The sequence below is a fragment of the Anguilla rostrata genome, chromosome 3, assembly GCF_018555375.3.
Source record: "Anguilla rostrata isolate EN2019 chromosome 3, ASM1855537v3, whole genome shotgun sequence".
Classification (NCBI taxonomy): domain Eukaryota; kingdom Metazoa; phylum Chordata; class Actinopteri; order Anguilliformes; family Anguillidae; genus Anguilla; species Anguilla rostrata.
In genome coordinates this window covers 58,611,725-58,624,224 of record NC_057935.1, presented here as the reverse complement: position 1 = coordinate 58,624,224, position 12,500 = coordinate 58,611,725, and the positions used below count along the sequence as shown (strand labels likewise).

General features: G+C 52.7%; 1 protein-coding gene across 2 annotated transcripts in view; it reads left to right on the top strand.

Moving 5' to 3' along the window:
• The window catches only part of chico, a 34,587-nt gene that overhangs the window by 10,773 nt on the left and 11,314 nt on the right, over positions 1 to 12,500 (top strand). For both annotated transcript variants that reach the window (XM_064328708.1, XM_064328707.1), the window contains exon 2: positions 11,303 to 11,400. In XM_064328708.1, the coding sequence (XP_064184778.1) occupies positions 11,303 to 11,400 (98 nt within the window). The remainder of the gene's footprint in view (positions 1 to 11,302; positions 11,401 to 12,500) is intronic.

Below are 12,500 nucleotides of genomic sequence, written 5' to 3'. Positions count from 1 at the left end.
ACACACAGACCACACACACACACACACATCCACACCACACACACACACACACGACACACATCACACACACACACACACCACACAACGTGCACACACACACACACACACACACACACACACACACACACACACACACACACACACACACACACCCTCTTGCTCTGGGCCCCTGGGGACCCATTCGTGTTATGTTTTTTCTTTCTGGGGTACAAATTGAATCAGGGTCGTGACACGCAGGGAAGCAGATGTCTGGGTCGTTAAGGGCAGAGTTGCTCATTAGCATCACAATCAGCGACACACTGAACTCCCCGCTCCCTCAGGAGGTCGGGGGGGGGGGGGGGCGGTGGAGGCTGTTGGGTTACAGGTGATATTGATTTTTGTAGCAGGCGTGTTAATTGATTTTTAGCAGTGCAAGGGGTGGAGGGGGCGTGTGACCCTTTACACCCCCCCATACACCCCACCCCCCCACCACACCCCTCCCCCCACGTCCTCACACCCCCTCAGATTCACACAAACACTCCCTCAGCAACACACCCACATTTCTGCAAGAGACACGCGCACACACACACACACACACACATTCTCTTCTGTCTGAAAGCCTTGAAGAAAGATGCTGACAGGAGTGAAAGAGGAGGAGGAGGAGGAGGAGGAGGTGAAGACGAAGACGAAGGGGAGCCGTATCGATACGACCTAAGAGAAAACACGCCCCGGAGATTTCGCGCGGCTTTTTTAGCGGCTCTGCCGAGCCTTAGCGGGGTCTCGAACCCGGGGACAGCTGTGAAAACAGTGCGCCCGCCGCGCCTCTCTGTGGCGGTAAATAAAGCGCCGAGGAGACGTTTATTTACGGCTTCCTGTCAGATAAGGGCTTGCCGGCTCGCATCCTTACCGGCTGCCGCGCTTCGCACGGACGGAACTGCAGAGAGAGAGAGAGAGAGAAGCCGTCACGAGCGACGTGAAGCTAGATAACGCGCGAACGCGAACGTGCAGCTAAAGAACAGAACGGTCCCGCACTTTCCCCGCTTTCTGACCACGATCAGATTTTAAAAAATGTTAATGCAGTAGCAGCAGCTCGGAATTTTACTACAAAAGCAAGGCTGAAATTTTTAGCCTTATTTTTTTTTTTACCTACCCCCGTAGCAGTTGGTCATTTTAGGCATCTTTCTGTGCTCAGTTTCTGGAATGCCCGCTCGCATTTTGTAAATGGTTCCTGTTGTTTTGCGGTTTTGGAGGACACGGGCTAGTGTCCCCATTCTGCAAAGTTTATTTTCCACTTTGGGTCGTGCAGCCATTGCATCAGACTGCACTGTTGACAAAGTTGGTGCTGGCGAACAACAGATGTCTAATTTACCAGAGAGGGCACTGTAGTGTGATTAGGTGGAGTATAGCCTCTGTTTGGTTTGAAAGTCCAAGCTGAATATCAGTTTGGTTTGAAAGGCGAAGCTGAATATCAGTTTTGTTTGGAAGCCTAGCTGAATGTCAGTTTGGTTTGAAAGTCTAGCTGAATGTCAGTTTGGTTAGAAAGCCCAGCTGAATGTCAGTTTGGTTTGAAAGCCCAGCTGAATGTCAGTTTGGTTTGAAAGCCCAGCTGAATGTCAGTTTGGTTTGAAAGCCCATCTGAATGTCAGTTTGGTTTGAAAGCCCAGCTGAATGTCAGTTTGGTTTGAAAGGCCAGCTGAATGTTAGTTTGATTTGAATGAGCAGTTTATCATCCATTTGGTTTGAAAGCCCTGCTGAATTTTATATCAGTTTGCAAGCCTTGATGCACTGTGGTGGCACATAACTGAATACCATTAATATAGCTTCAATTTGAAATTTTTAGATTCAAAGGAATGTACTATTTACCATATTTGGGATATTTTTCAAAGGGGTTTCTCAGTACATTGGCTATGAGACTTGGATTTGGAGCATTTCTCTGAGTGCTGTCTGTGCAGTTTGTGATTGGTTCAATGTGTGGCATGTTTGTTGTGCAGTTTCTGATTGGTTTAATGTGTGGTGTGTCTGTGTGCAGTTTCTGGTTGGTTTAATGTGTGGCATAGTGTGTGTAGACCTTTTTTTAAAAAGATTTTTTACAACTTCCTGTACGTGCAACCGCATCAAGGTGCATGCATGCGTGGGTGAAAATGTTGGTCAGGGTGTGTGATTATGTGTCTATAGTGCAAAAGCAGGGTGTGTTTTTGTATGATTAATCTGTGTGCGTGCACGTGTGTGTGTGTGTGCTTGCATGTGCTTGTGTGGCAGAATCTGTATTGTGCAGGGATGTTATATGTTTGTGTAGCCTCAGAGCGGGTGTGTGTGTGTGTGTTTGTGTGGTTTGTGAGATCAGGTGTGTACGTGTCCCTGCATGATGGTAGGATCAGTATTCAGGGCCAGCTGCAGGAGTCTATGAGAGCAGGTGTGCATGGGCTATAAAAGAGCTGGTGCTTGTGTGGCAGCGTGTGTGTCTGTGTGTGTGCGTGTGTCTGTGTGTGTGCGTGTGTCTGTGTGTGTGTCTGTCTGTCTGTGTGTGGCTCTGCATGCGTGCATGTGTGAACATTTATATGGATGTTTGCACATCTGCATGCATGTACGTGTGTTTGTGCACATGCAAAAGTCTATGCGTGTGTGTGTTTCTGTGTGCGTGTGTGTGTACGTGCATGTGGCATGTTTGTGTGTGTGTGTGTGTGTGTGCATGTCTGCTTGTGCGTGTGTGTCTGTCTTTGCATGTTTGCACGCGCGCATGTGTGCACGTGCCTGTGTGTGTGTGTTTATGTGTGTGTGTGTTTGCGCGTGTGTGCGTGCATGCGCGCGTGTGTGTGTGTGTGTTTGCGTGTGTGTGTGTGCGTGCTCGCGTGTGTGTGTGTGTGTGTGTGTGTTGGCACAAGCATTGGCAGCATCAGTATTCAGGGTTGCAGAGTGCTGGGATGGAAGAGACAAAACACCACAGCGGGGGCACCTGATTGGCCAGCCCCCAGTGGTGGCGCCTGATTGGCCGGCCCCCAGGTCAGCCACACACCTGCCCTGGTGAACGCACCACAGCGACCAGGAGAGAAAATTACAGCACAGCCACACCAGAGAGAGGGAGGGAGGGAAGGAGGGGGGAGAGAGAGAGAGGAGAGGGGCAAAGGGAAAGAGAGGGAAGGAAAGAAGGGAGAGGGGGCGAGGGAGAGAGAGGGAGGGAGGGAGGGAGAGAGCGAAGGAATAAGGAGAGGGGGCAAAGAGGGAGAGGGAGGGAGTGAGGGAAGGAAAGGAAGGGGGGTAAGGGGTGAGAAAGGGAGAGGGAGGGACAGAGGGTGAGAGAGAAAGAAGGAGGAAAGGAGAGAGAGAGAAAGGAGGAGGGAGGGAGCACGAGAGAGAAAGAGGGAGGCAGAGAGAGAGAAGGGGCCATTTTTTGACGACCATCTCTGCCCCACTGAGGGACTTCTTCCTCATGGTTTGCCTTCTGTGGAAGTGCCCAGGCTGGGGGGCGCCCCCTGCTGGCTGTGAATGAGAGGCGCCGCTGTGGCCGTGTGAGGGGGGGGGGGTAGGGGGCAGGCGAGGGGGGGTAGGGGGCGGGTGAGGCGGGGGTAGGGGGGCAGGGCGGAGGCGGGGGTAGGGGGCGGGCGGGTAGGGGGGGGCATGGGGGCTGTGATTGCTCTTCGCTGGGAGTGATCAAAGCGCCCTAATCCCTTTTAAAGCATCTTAACAAGGTCAGATCGGGGGGTTATAGTGTTCCGCGATCGGGGGGGGGGGGGCGTGGGGGGCGGGCGTGGGGGAGGGGAGCTTGGGGGTCGGGGGGCGGGGGTCGGGTAGGGGGGGGTGGTAAGCGGTAAGCTGAGGTCGGGTCGCAGGAGATAACAATCAAAACGAAATTCCAGCCCATAAACAGGATTAGCGTCTCCCCTCCCCCCTCCCCCGCTCACAGGGGCCGCTGACTCTGGCGGGGTGGTTGTTTCAGTTTGGGTTTTTTGTGTGTCACCCCCCCCCCACACCCCACCCCACCCCACCCCCATGCAATTTCTTTCCTTCCAGAATTCCGTTTATTTATTTATTCGTTTGTCTGTTTGTTTGTCTGCAATGTCATTGTTGGGTCTTTTCGGCAGTTGAGTTTCGTCTGTGACCAGACGTGTCGGAGGGAGAGTGAAAAGGGGACAAAAAGACACACGCGCACACACACACACACACGCACACACACACCCACACACCACACACACACACACACACACACACAACACACAAATAGAACTTTATAAACCATTAGAACGGGTCCCAGCCCAACCCTGTTTCTGGAGATCTACCGTCCTGTAGGTTTTCATTTCAATCCCAACAAAGCCACACCTCACTCAACAGCTAGAGATCTTTGTTGAGCTGCTAATTGGTAGAATCCAGTGTGCCTAATGACAGTTGAAATGAAAACCTGCAGGATGCTAGGTCTCCAGGAACAGGGTCAGGCAGCCCTGCTTTAGAAAATGCAGAAATCCTGTGTTGTGCAAAAAAAAAGCCAATTTCTTATATCCAGAAATAAAAAATTGACATTTCTCAGTTCCCCAGTTTCATCCCCTTAATGTTCTGGAATAATTATGGGCAGATTCCACTCCCCCCTGACCGGACCATCTGACCCAGGCCCGCCGAGCTCACAGTCTGTGATATTTTTGTCCAAGTGCAGGAGAGATGTGGCCTGTGCTTCGCTGAAATGAGGGAAGAAAATTAATTTGGAAATCCTGTTTGCTTGAAGAGCCTCTCTTACTGGGCCCAGGCTGTGGGGTATTATAACTCTGAATCAGGGAAGGGCATCTGCGTCTTTGGAACTCCTTTGTGTGTGTGTGTGTGTGTGTGTGCGTGTGTGTGTGTGTGTGTGCGTGCACGCACGTGTGTGTGTCTGTGCCTGTATGTGTATGTGTATGTGTGTGTGTTTGTACGTGCGTGCGTGCGTGTGTGTGTGTGTGGTAAATGCTGCTTGTGCATGTGTGTTTGTGTGTGTGCAGTGTGGAGCTGGTGTGTGTGTGTGCGTGGCTGTGTGTGACGTGTGTGTGGTGTAGTGTGGTGTGTGTGTGTGTGTGTGTGTGGTGTGTGTGTGTGTGCATGTATGTGTGTGTGTGTGTGTGAGTGTGTGTGTGTTGTGTGTGTGTGTGCACGTGGCGTGATGTGTCATGTGTGTGTGTGTGATGTACCGTGAGTGTGCGTGTGTTGTGGTTGTGTTAGTGTGCACGTGTGTGTGTGGACGTGTACGTGTGTGTGTGTGTGTGTGTGTGTGTTTAGGTGTGCGCGTGTGCACGTGTGTGTGTGTGTGGACGTGTACGTGTGTGTGTGTGTGCACGTGTGCGTGTGTGTGTGTGTGAGTGTACACGTGCATGTGTGTGTGATTAGATTGATTGAATGTGTGTATGTATGGCTGTTGGTGGACCGAATTGTTCTTGGTGTCTGGTATCTGGAGCATTTGCAGCGGCAGTAGTGTACATGGTGACAGATTTTTTTTTGGACAGAATATTTTTTTTGTTTATAATAATTAGACTGATTCATTCAGCGTTTCAAATGTCACGCTGGAGAGGTAGATGCACAGTGATTCATAGCTCAGATATGAACCCTCATATTCATAAAAATTGCCCTTTAACCCGTTCGCCTGCTATTATTTCTAGCTGGCATTTGCGTGCTTAAATGTTTGGAGAAGGAGGGCAATACCCTACATTTAACAGCAAAAACTTATGCTGCAGTGCTGGATCTGTTTATTTAACTGGCCCTGTTCATATGCTATTTAGGTGCGTTCGTTTAAATGCTTTAGCACTGCAGCGAATAGCCACCACATCATACAACCCCTCAACCGTTTTTTTTTTTCTTTTTCTTTTTCCAGTTGAGTCGGTTATTCATTTGCAACCAAGCCACAGAAACGTTGAAGTAGCATCTGAGCCTAGTATGCATCATATCAACCCATCGTCGCATTAAAATACCACATCAAGCACGTGCTGAAGACCGTTAAAGTCGAAACACTGATGGGGGGGGGGGGGGAACTAGCGCTTCCAAAAAACAAAACAAAAAAAATGTAAAAATATTTTTACAAAGAACGAGAACGAAAGAAGTGAACCTCTTTCTTTAGTGCAAGTTGACTTTCTTTAATGTCCTAAAATTGTGTTCCTGCTTCGTTCGCTTAAAGAGCATTGAGAAGTCTGACTCTAGTCAGTAGTTGAGCACACCACCACCCTCATCCCCCCCCGCCCCGCCCCCCAGTGTGAGAAACGGCTCGTTTTCTTTAGCGCTCTGCTTCAGCGTGCACCTGCCGCACGTGCGCCCTGACGCCAGAAAAGGTGTTGCGTCATAAGTCCGGCCTCGGTGTTCTCCGCCGCCGCCCTGCTGGCAGCAGCCCGGAGCGCGCGGAACGCAATCTTCGTGGTTAGAATTTTTTTTTTTTTGTGCCGCAGTGAAGTGGATTCTGGGAGTTTTATCGATTCCTCCTGCGTCCCTGTTGCCCACGTGCACTGGAGACGGGCGGTTTGTGAATTTATATGCGGCGTAGTCTGTGTGGCTATGTGTGTGTGTGTGTGTGTGTGTGTGCACACTGCAGTTTAAACAGGATCAGTTCGAGAGGCACAGCACCCACAACACACACATGCAGTTTAAACAGGCACAGTCAGAGAGGGACAGTGCGTGCACACACACACACACACACCTCAGTTTAAACAGGCACAGTCAGAGGGACAGTGCGCACACACACACACACACACACTGCAGTTTAAACAGGCACAGTCAGAGAGGGACAGTGCGCACACACACACACACACACACACACTGCAGTTACAGCACGTCAGGAGACAGTGGCACCACACACACTCAGTTTAACAGCCAGTCGAGAGGACATGGCAACACACACACACACACACACACACTGCAGTTTAAACAGGCACAGTCAGAGAGGGATAGTGCACACACACACACACACACACACACACACAGCTCCTTCTGAAGGCTTCTCCCTGAAACCCTCTTGCTGCACTGAAGCTGCTCTCCTTTCTCTTCATTTTTCTGTTTTTGTTCCATTGTCTCCTGTCTTCCTCTGCATTTTCCATTTTCTCTTCTGTATTTTCTTTTATTCACTAAATGGGCCTCCCTCCCCAGGGAGGATCTTATGCTGCTGTTCTTCCGTCTTCTGTGTTGTTCTTTTTTTTTCATCTTCTTCATCCTCTTCCTCTTCTGTATCCACTAATAGGGTGGCCCTAACCCAAGATAGACAGTACATGGGTGCCAGTAGGTTAACCCTTTAAGGTGTTGGTGCAGCATAAGTATGTGATTAGAACGTTCTTAACATTCTAATGCTGATGTCACAGTCGCTACTGGAAATTTAAAGCAACGGAGTTCTAGAACACTGACAGAACATTCCAAAAAAACCTACTTTTCAGATCAAAGGGTTAAATATTATCGCCTTATTCATGCGTGTTCGTTGATTACTTTTCCAGGATCTAAGTGCAAATCGGTTCAGATATTTTTGTGTGCCTCTCGATTTACAGGAGAGACTGGATTTCAGAGTCTGTGGCCCTTCTGACCAGTGCTGTGGGGCTCCTGCTGTCAAGACTACAAACTGGGCGTTGCATTTATTTGAATCGTATAGCTTCTCGGCAGTACAATGTCACGCATACGCCCTATAAACAGTCAATATTTTTATTAAGTGCGCTGTGTATTATATATAGATTCTGTCTTATCGCAGTTTATGTAACAGCAGGCTGTTTGCCAGATGAGTTCATTCGACTGATGCAGTACGTGAGGTAATGCTTCCAGAAATAGGCTTTGCAAGGCTGAGGCGGTCATGTATTCGCTATCTGCCGCATGTGTCACTGTAAACCGCGTGCATTCATGGGCAGTCTCTCTAAAATGCTCCTGAAGTTTCCCTGGCTTGGATTAATAGTGTCCCCCAATTTCTAGCCAATGGCCAACACCCTAGTTAGTTGCCCCGCCTGACCACCCCCCCCCCCCCCACCATAGGGAACCTAGAGGACCATTTGAGACATGGCCTTGGATTAAAAACTGATGGATCAGCAAAAAAGTTTGGCATTTAATAATTATTGAATTTTACGTAATATCTCTCTACAGACGCCCTGGGCAAATGGTGTGTTTTTCTTTATGAAAGGTATACGCAGAACATGTTCCATTGAGCTGAATTATTCTAAAACACTGCACCTTCATTCTGACCGAACGCGGACAGTGCTGATTTGAGTATAGCCGAGCTCATACCAGCTCCTAATACTGCAGCTCAATTTGAGCTTAATTGGTTGATGCCTGGTGGGGAAAAGCAGAAGCCCGGTCTGACTCCTAATTATCACGTCCGGGTTGTTTTTCACAACTCCGTACAGGATGGGAATTATTACTGCGCGTGAGCGGGAGGGCAGGGGTAAGGTGGAGAGCACGGCGGTGCTTTGCGGCAAAAAGGGTCGCGGGTTCGAATCCCTGCTGGGAGCCCTTCAGCGTGGAGTTTGCGGGTTTGCCTCGTGTGTCTGTGTGGGTTTACTCCGGGTGCTCCGGTTTTGTCCCACAGTCTGAAGAGTCTTGGGGAGGTGTGTTTGCCAGCCCCCCTCCCCCCCCCCCGTGCAACCAGACATAAGCAGGTTATGTAATGTATGGATGGATATCAGTGGATATTAATAAGCTTTTTAATCTGCCTGCTTTAACAAGCAAACTCCAGTGTTGCGTTTTTGGACGTCAAACCGGCCGGGTTCGCACACTGGGGTTCTGCCACCTGACATACCCGACCTGAATCCGGCCCGAATTAGATTTTTTAAGAGCGTCAGGTTTTCACGCGCCTCACCAGAGCGCCGTAGTGACACCGTTAATTACAGTGAATTAGCCGCGTGGCGTCTGTGACACCGCCAAAAAGGGGAGACTGTTTGCGCGGGTCGTTCATTTGCAAAAAATCTTGTTCTTTTTTTTTTTCTCTCTCTCCAGCGCGCGCAAAAAAAAAAAAAAAAGAAAGGTTTGACGCGTTCCCATCCGGCGATTAAAGGCTGCTTTGGCGCTCGCTCTGCCTGAGACGCCGCGGCTGCCTGTCTGTCTCCCACCCTCTCAGAAAGCCGCCGTGGAAGCTGTCAGCGGCGCTGCCGAGAGAGGGAGAGAGGGAGAGAGGGAGAAAGAGAGAGAGAGAGAGAGATAGAGAGAGAGACAGAGAGAGAGAGAGAGAGAGAGAGAGAGAGGGAGAGAGAGAGAGGGAGAGAGAGAGAGGTGTTGTCGTCTGTTAGCTCTGAGAACACACCCTGGCGTTAGAGCTGTGCGGCTGTCGGAGTAGCGTCCTCCTCCCGGGGGGGGGGGGTCTCGCCGGGGACTCACAAGTGGAAACGTAATTACTGTATGTCCTGTTTTTCTTTTTGTTTGATCAAAAAAATGTTTTAGAAGCAAAAAGTGCGAGTGTGCGTGTGTGTGTGCGTGCGTGCGTGCGCGAGCCTGTGCGTGTGCGTGTGAGGTTGTGTGTGAGTGTGTGTGTGTGTGTGTGTGTGTGTGTGTGTGGGGAGCGGGGATTAGCTGAACAATGTTGTTCTCTTACCTCCGCATTCCCAAAACCCCAAACTCGTGCCCCCCCTCCCAACTGTCAATTTTGTTCAATTAGGCAAATTATTATATATATGTTTTTTTGTCAGCTGGCAGATGTAAGCGTTGTTAAAAGCTTGTGCGGAAACGTACCCCATGGGCTAATGCTCCAAAATGCTCTGAGATAAAACATCCTATTCCCCCTGACTCACCGTTACTTTCGCTAGGGTTTTTTAGGGAGGGGGGGGGGGGGGTTTGAAATGTGCTCTCTCCAGTGGAATCCACTTTGAGTGGCCAGTGAAGTGTTTGAGCTTCCGGGGGTTCGTGGGGCCGCTGTGGATACTGTCCGTACGTTATCCTCCCACCAGCATTTCACCGTCTCCACGCCAGTTTTTCTCCCGTAAAAAACACCGAAACCCGTTAAACGGACTGTAAGCGAAGTCACCCCACATGACATGTGGGGTCAGGGGGTGGCTGTTGCTTGGTGACCCGTGGGGTCAGGGGGTGGCTGTTGCTTGGTGACCCGTGGGGTCAGGGGGTGGCTGTTGCTTGGTGACCCGTGGGGTCAGGGGGTGGCTGTTGCTTGGTGACCCGTGGGGTCAGGGGGTGGCTGTTGCTTGGTGACCCGTGGGGTCAGGGGGTGGCTGTTGCTTGGTGACCCGTGGGGTCAGGGGGTGGCTGTTGCTTGGTGACCCGTGGGGTCAGGGGGTGGCTGTTGCTTGGTGACCGTGGGGTCAGGCCGGTGGGCTGTTGCTTGGTGACCCGTGGGTCAGGGGGTGGCTGTTGCTTGGTGACCCGTGGGGTCAGGGGTGGCTGTTGCTTGGTGACCCGTGGGGTCAGGGGGTGGCTGTTGCTGGGTGACCCGTGGGGTCAGGGGGTGGCTGTTGCCTGGTGACCCGTGGGGTCAGGGGGTGGCTGTTGCCTGGTGACCCGTGGGGTCGGGGGGTGGCGGTTTTTAAGGCTGGGGGTGAGGAGCGTTCTGCTCAGTAGTGCTGAAGAATGAGCCGCCGTCGGTTGCTGTTAGTTTTTTTTTCTCCCTCACGTTAGCGTTTCCCTTGGCGACGGCCGCGGCGTATACGATTGGTTGCCTGACAGGAGCAGTGTAATGGCAGAGCTGGAGTGGCTAAACGTCCGGCGAGGGCGGGGCTAGAGAGCGTGAGCGTCGATGAGCCGGGGGGAGGATCGGCCCCGAGAGGCTGCTTACTGTTCCCCCCGGAGAGCGAGCGACTCCAGGGCCCGGGTCTGACCCGGATCTGACCCGAACTCAGCACTGCCCGGCCAGATCTGACCCGAACTCAGCACTGCCCGGCCAGATCTGACCCAAACTCAGCACTGCCGGGCCAGATCTGACCCGGATCTGACCCGAACTCAGCACTGCCGGGCCAGATCTGACCCGGATCTGACCCGAACTCAGCACTGCCAGGCCGGATCTGACCCGGATCTGACCCGAACTCAGCACTGCCAGGCCGGATCTGACCCGGATCTGACCCGAACTCAGCACTTCCAGGCCGGATCTGACCCAGATCTGACCCGAACTCAGCACTGCCGGGCCAGATCTGACCCGAACTCAGCACTGCCGGGCCAGATCTGACCCGAACTCAGCACTGCCGGGCCAGATCTGACCCGAACTCAGCACTGCCCGGCCAGATCTGACCCAAACTCAGCACTGCCGGGCCAGATCTGACCCGGATCTGACCCGAACTCAGCACTGCCAGGCCAGAATCGGCACAGACCCGGGCCGGAGTCGCTGGCTCTCCGGGTCTCTGAGCTGCAGTTTTTTTGGTTTGTTTGTTTTTTGCTGACCTTTCGGGACGCGGCGCTGACCTCTGCTTGGTTTCTGCTCCAGGCTTCCTCCCAGTCATCGCAACAGCTGAAGTTCACGACCTCCGACTCCTGCGACCGCATCAAAGACGAGTTCCAGTTCCTGCAAGCACAGTACCACAGGTGGGTCCAGAGCACAGTACCACAGGTGGGTCCAGAGCACAGTACCACAGGTGGGAGAATGAGCCCCGTCAGCCATGACACGCGAGGTGGACGGAGCTGCCAAAAAAACTCGCTAATTTGAGCATCGAGTGCGCACGGCGTCGCTCGGAGGCGGCGAAGGCCTCGTTCGCCGCGGGGCTGACCCGCTGACTCAGCGGCTTTGTCCTGCCGCCACGCCGGCTGCGATGACACTCGCGTCTCGCGTTCTGCTCCGGCAGCGGCCTCGTTACGTTCTCATTTCATTTAAACTTTTTTTTTAGGGATTAGATGGACGGAACAGAAAAGAGTGTTATCGCAGCGGGCTTGGCGGCACGGTAGCTGTCCGCTCTGTGCGGCGCGCGCTAGCTGCTGGGAAGCGGGAGATCGCATTCTCCCCGATATTTATTTATTTATTTATTTATTTATTTTGAGCGGCTACTCCTGCAATCCCCAACCGCCAACATTTTGTAAGACGAGCCCAGTGCCCTGTCTGAGGAACTGCCCTAAATTGGCCAAATAGGACGGCAAATTGGCTTTCCCCTCCTGTAGGTTTTTTTTCTTTTTTTCTTTTTTTTTGAAAAAAATAAAATGGCGGTACAGGCATCAGGGCACGGGCCCGGCTCCAGCCGACGGCTCTGCAGGGAAGTTCCCCTGATGAGGCGTAGGCAACGCCGCCCGGCTTCCGGTAACGGGAATGTCACGGGTTCGGCTTTTAAAGGGCACGGGGGGCGGGGGGGGGGGGGGCGGGGGGCGGGGGTTAGAGAGGCGGCCTCCCCCAAGCCAAGCGCGAGCCTCTTGGTGGGAAAGGCCGCCTTCCCCCCCCCCCCCCCCTCGCAGAGGAGAGAGAGATGGCGGAGGATCCGTGAATCAGCCCCGCTGGTGACAGCTGGGGGGCCGTTGGCGAGCGTCCCCCCCCCCCCCCCGCGTCTCCGCCAGGCCCCCCGTCCGCCAAACCGCGGGCCCCGCCAGGCGAGCGCGGCGGCCGCTAATTGAGGGTCACCGTCGGCTGCCGTGGCGGAGTGGGGAGGGGGGGGAGCGGAGCGGGGGGAGCGGCGCGGTTGTCACGGCAACCCTAAGCACGT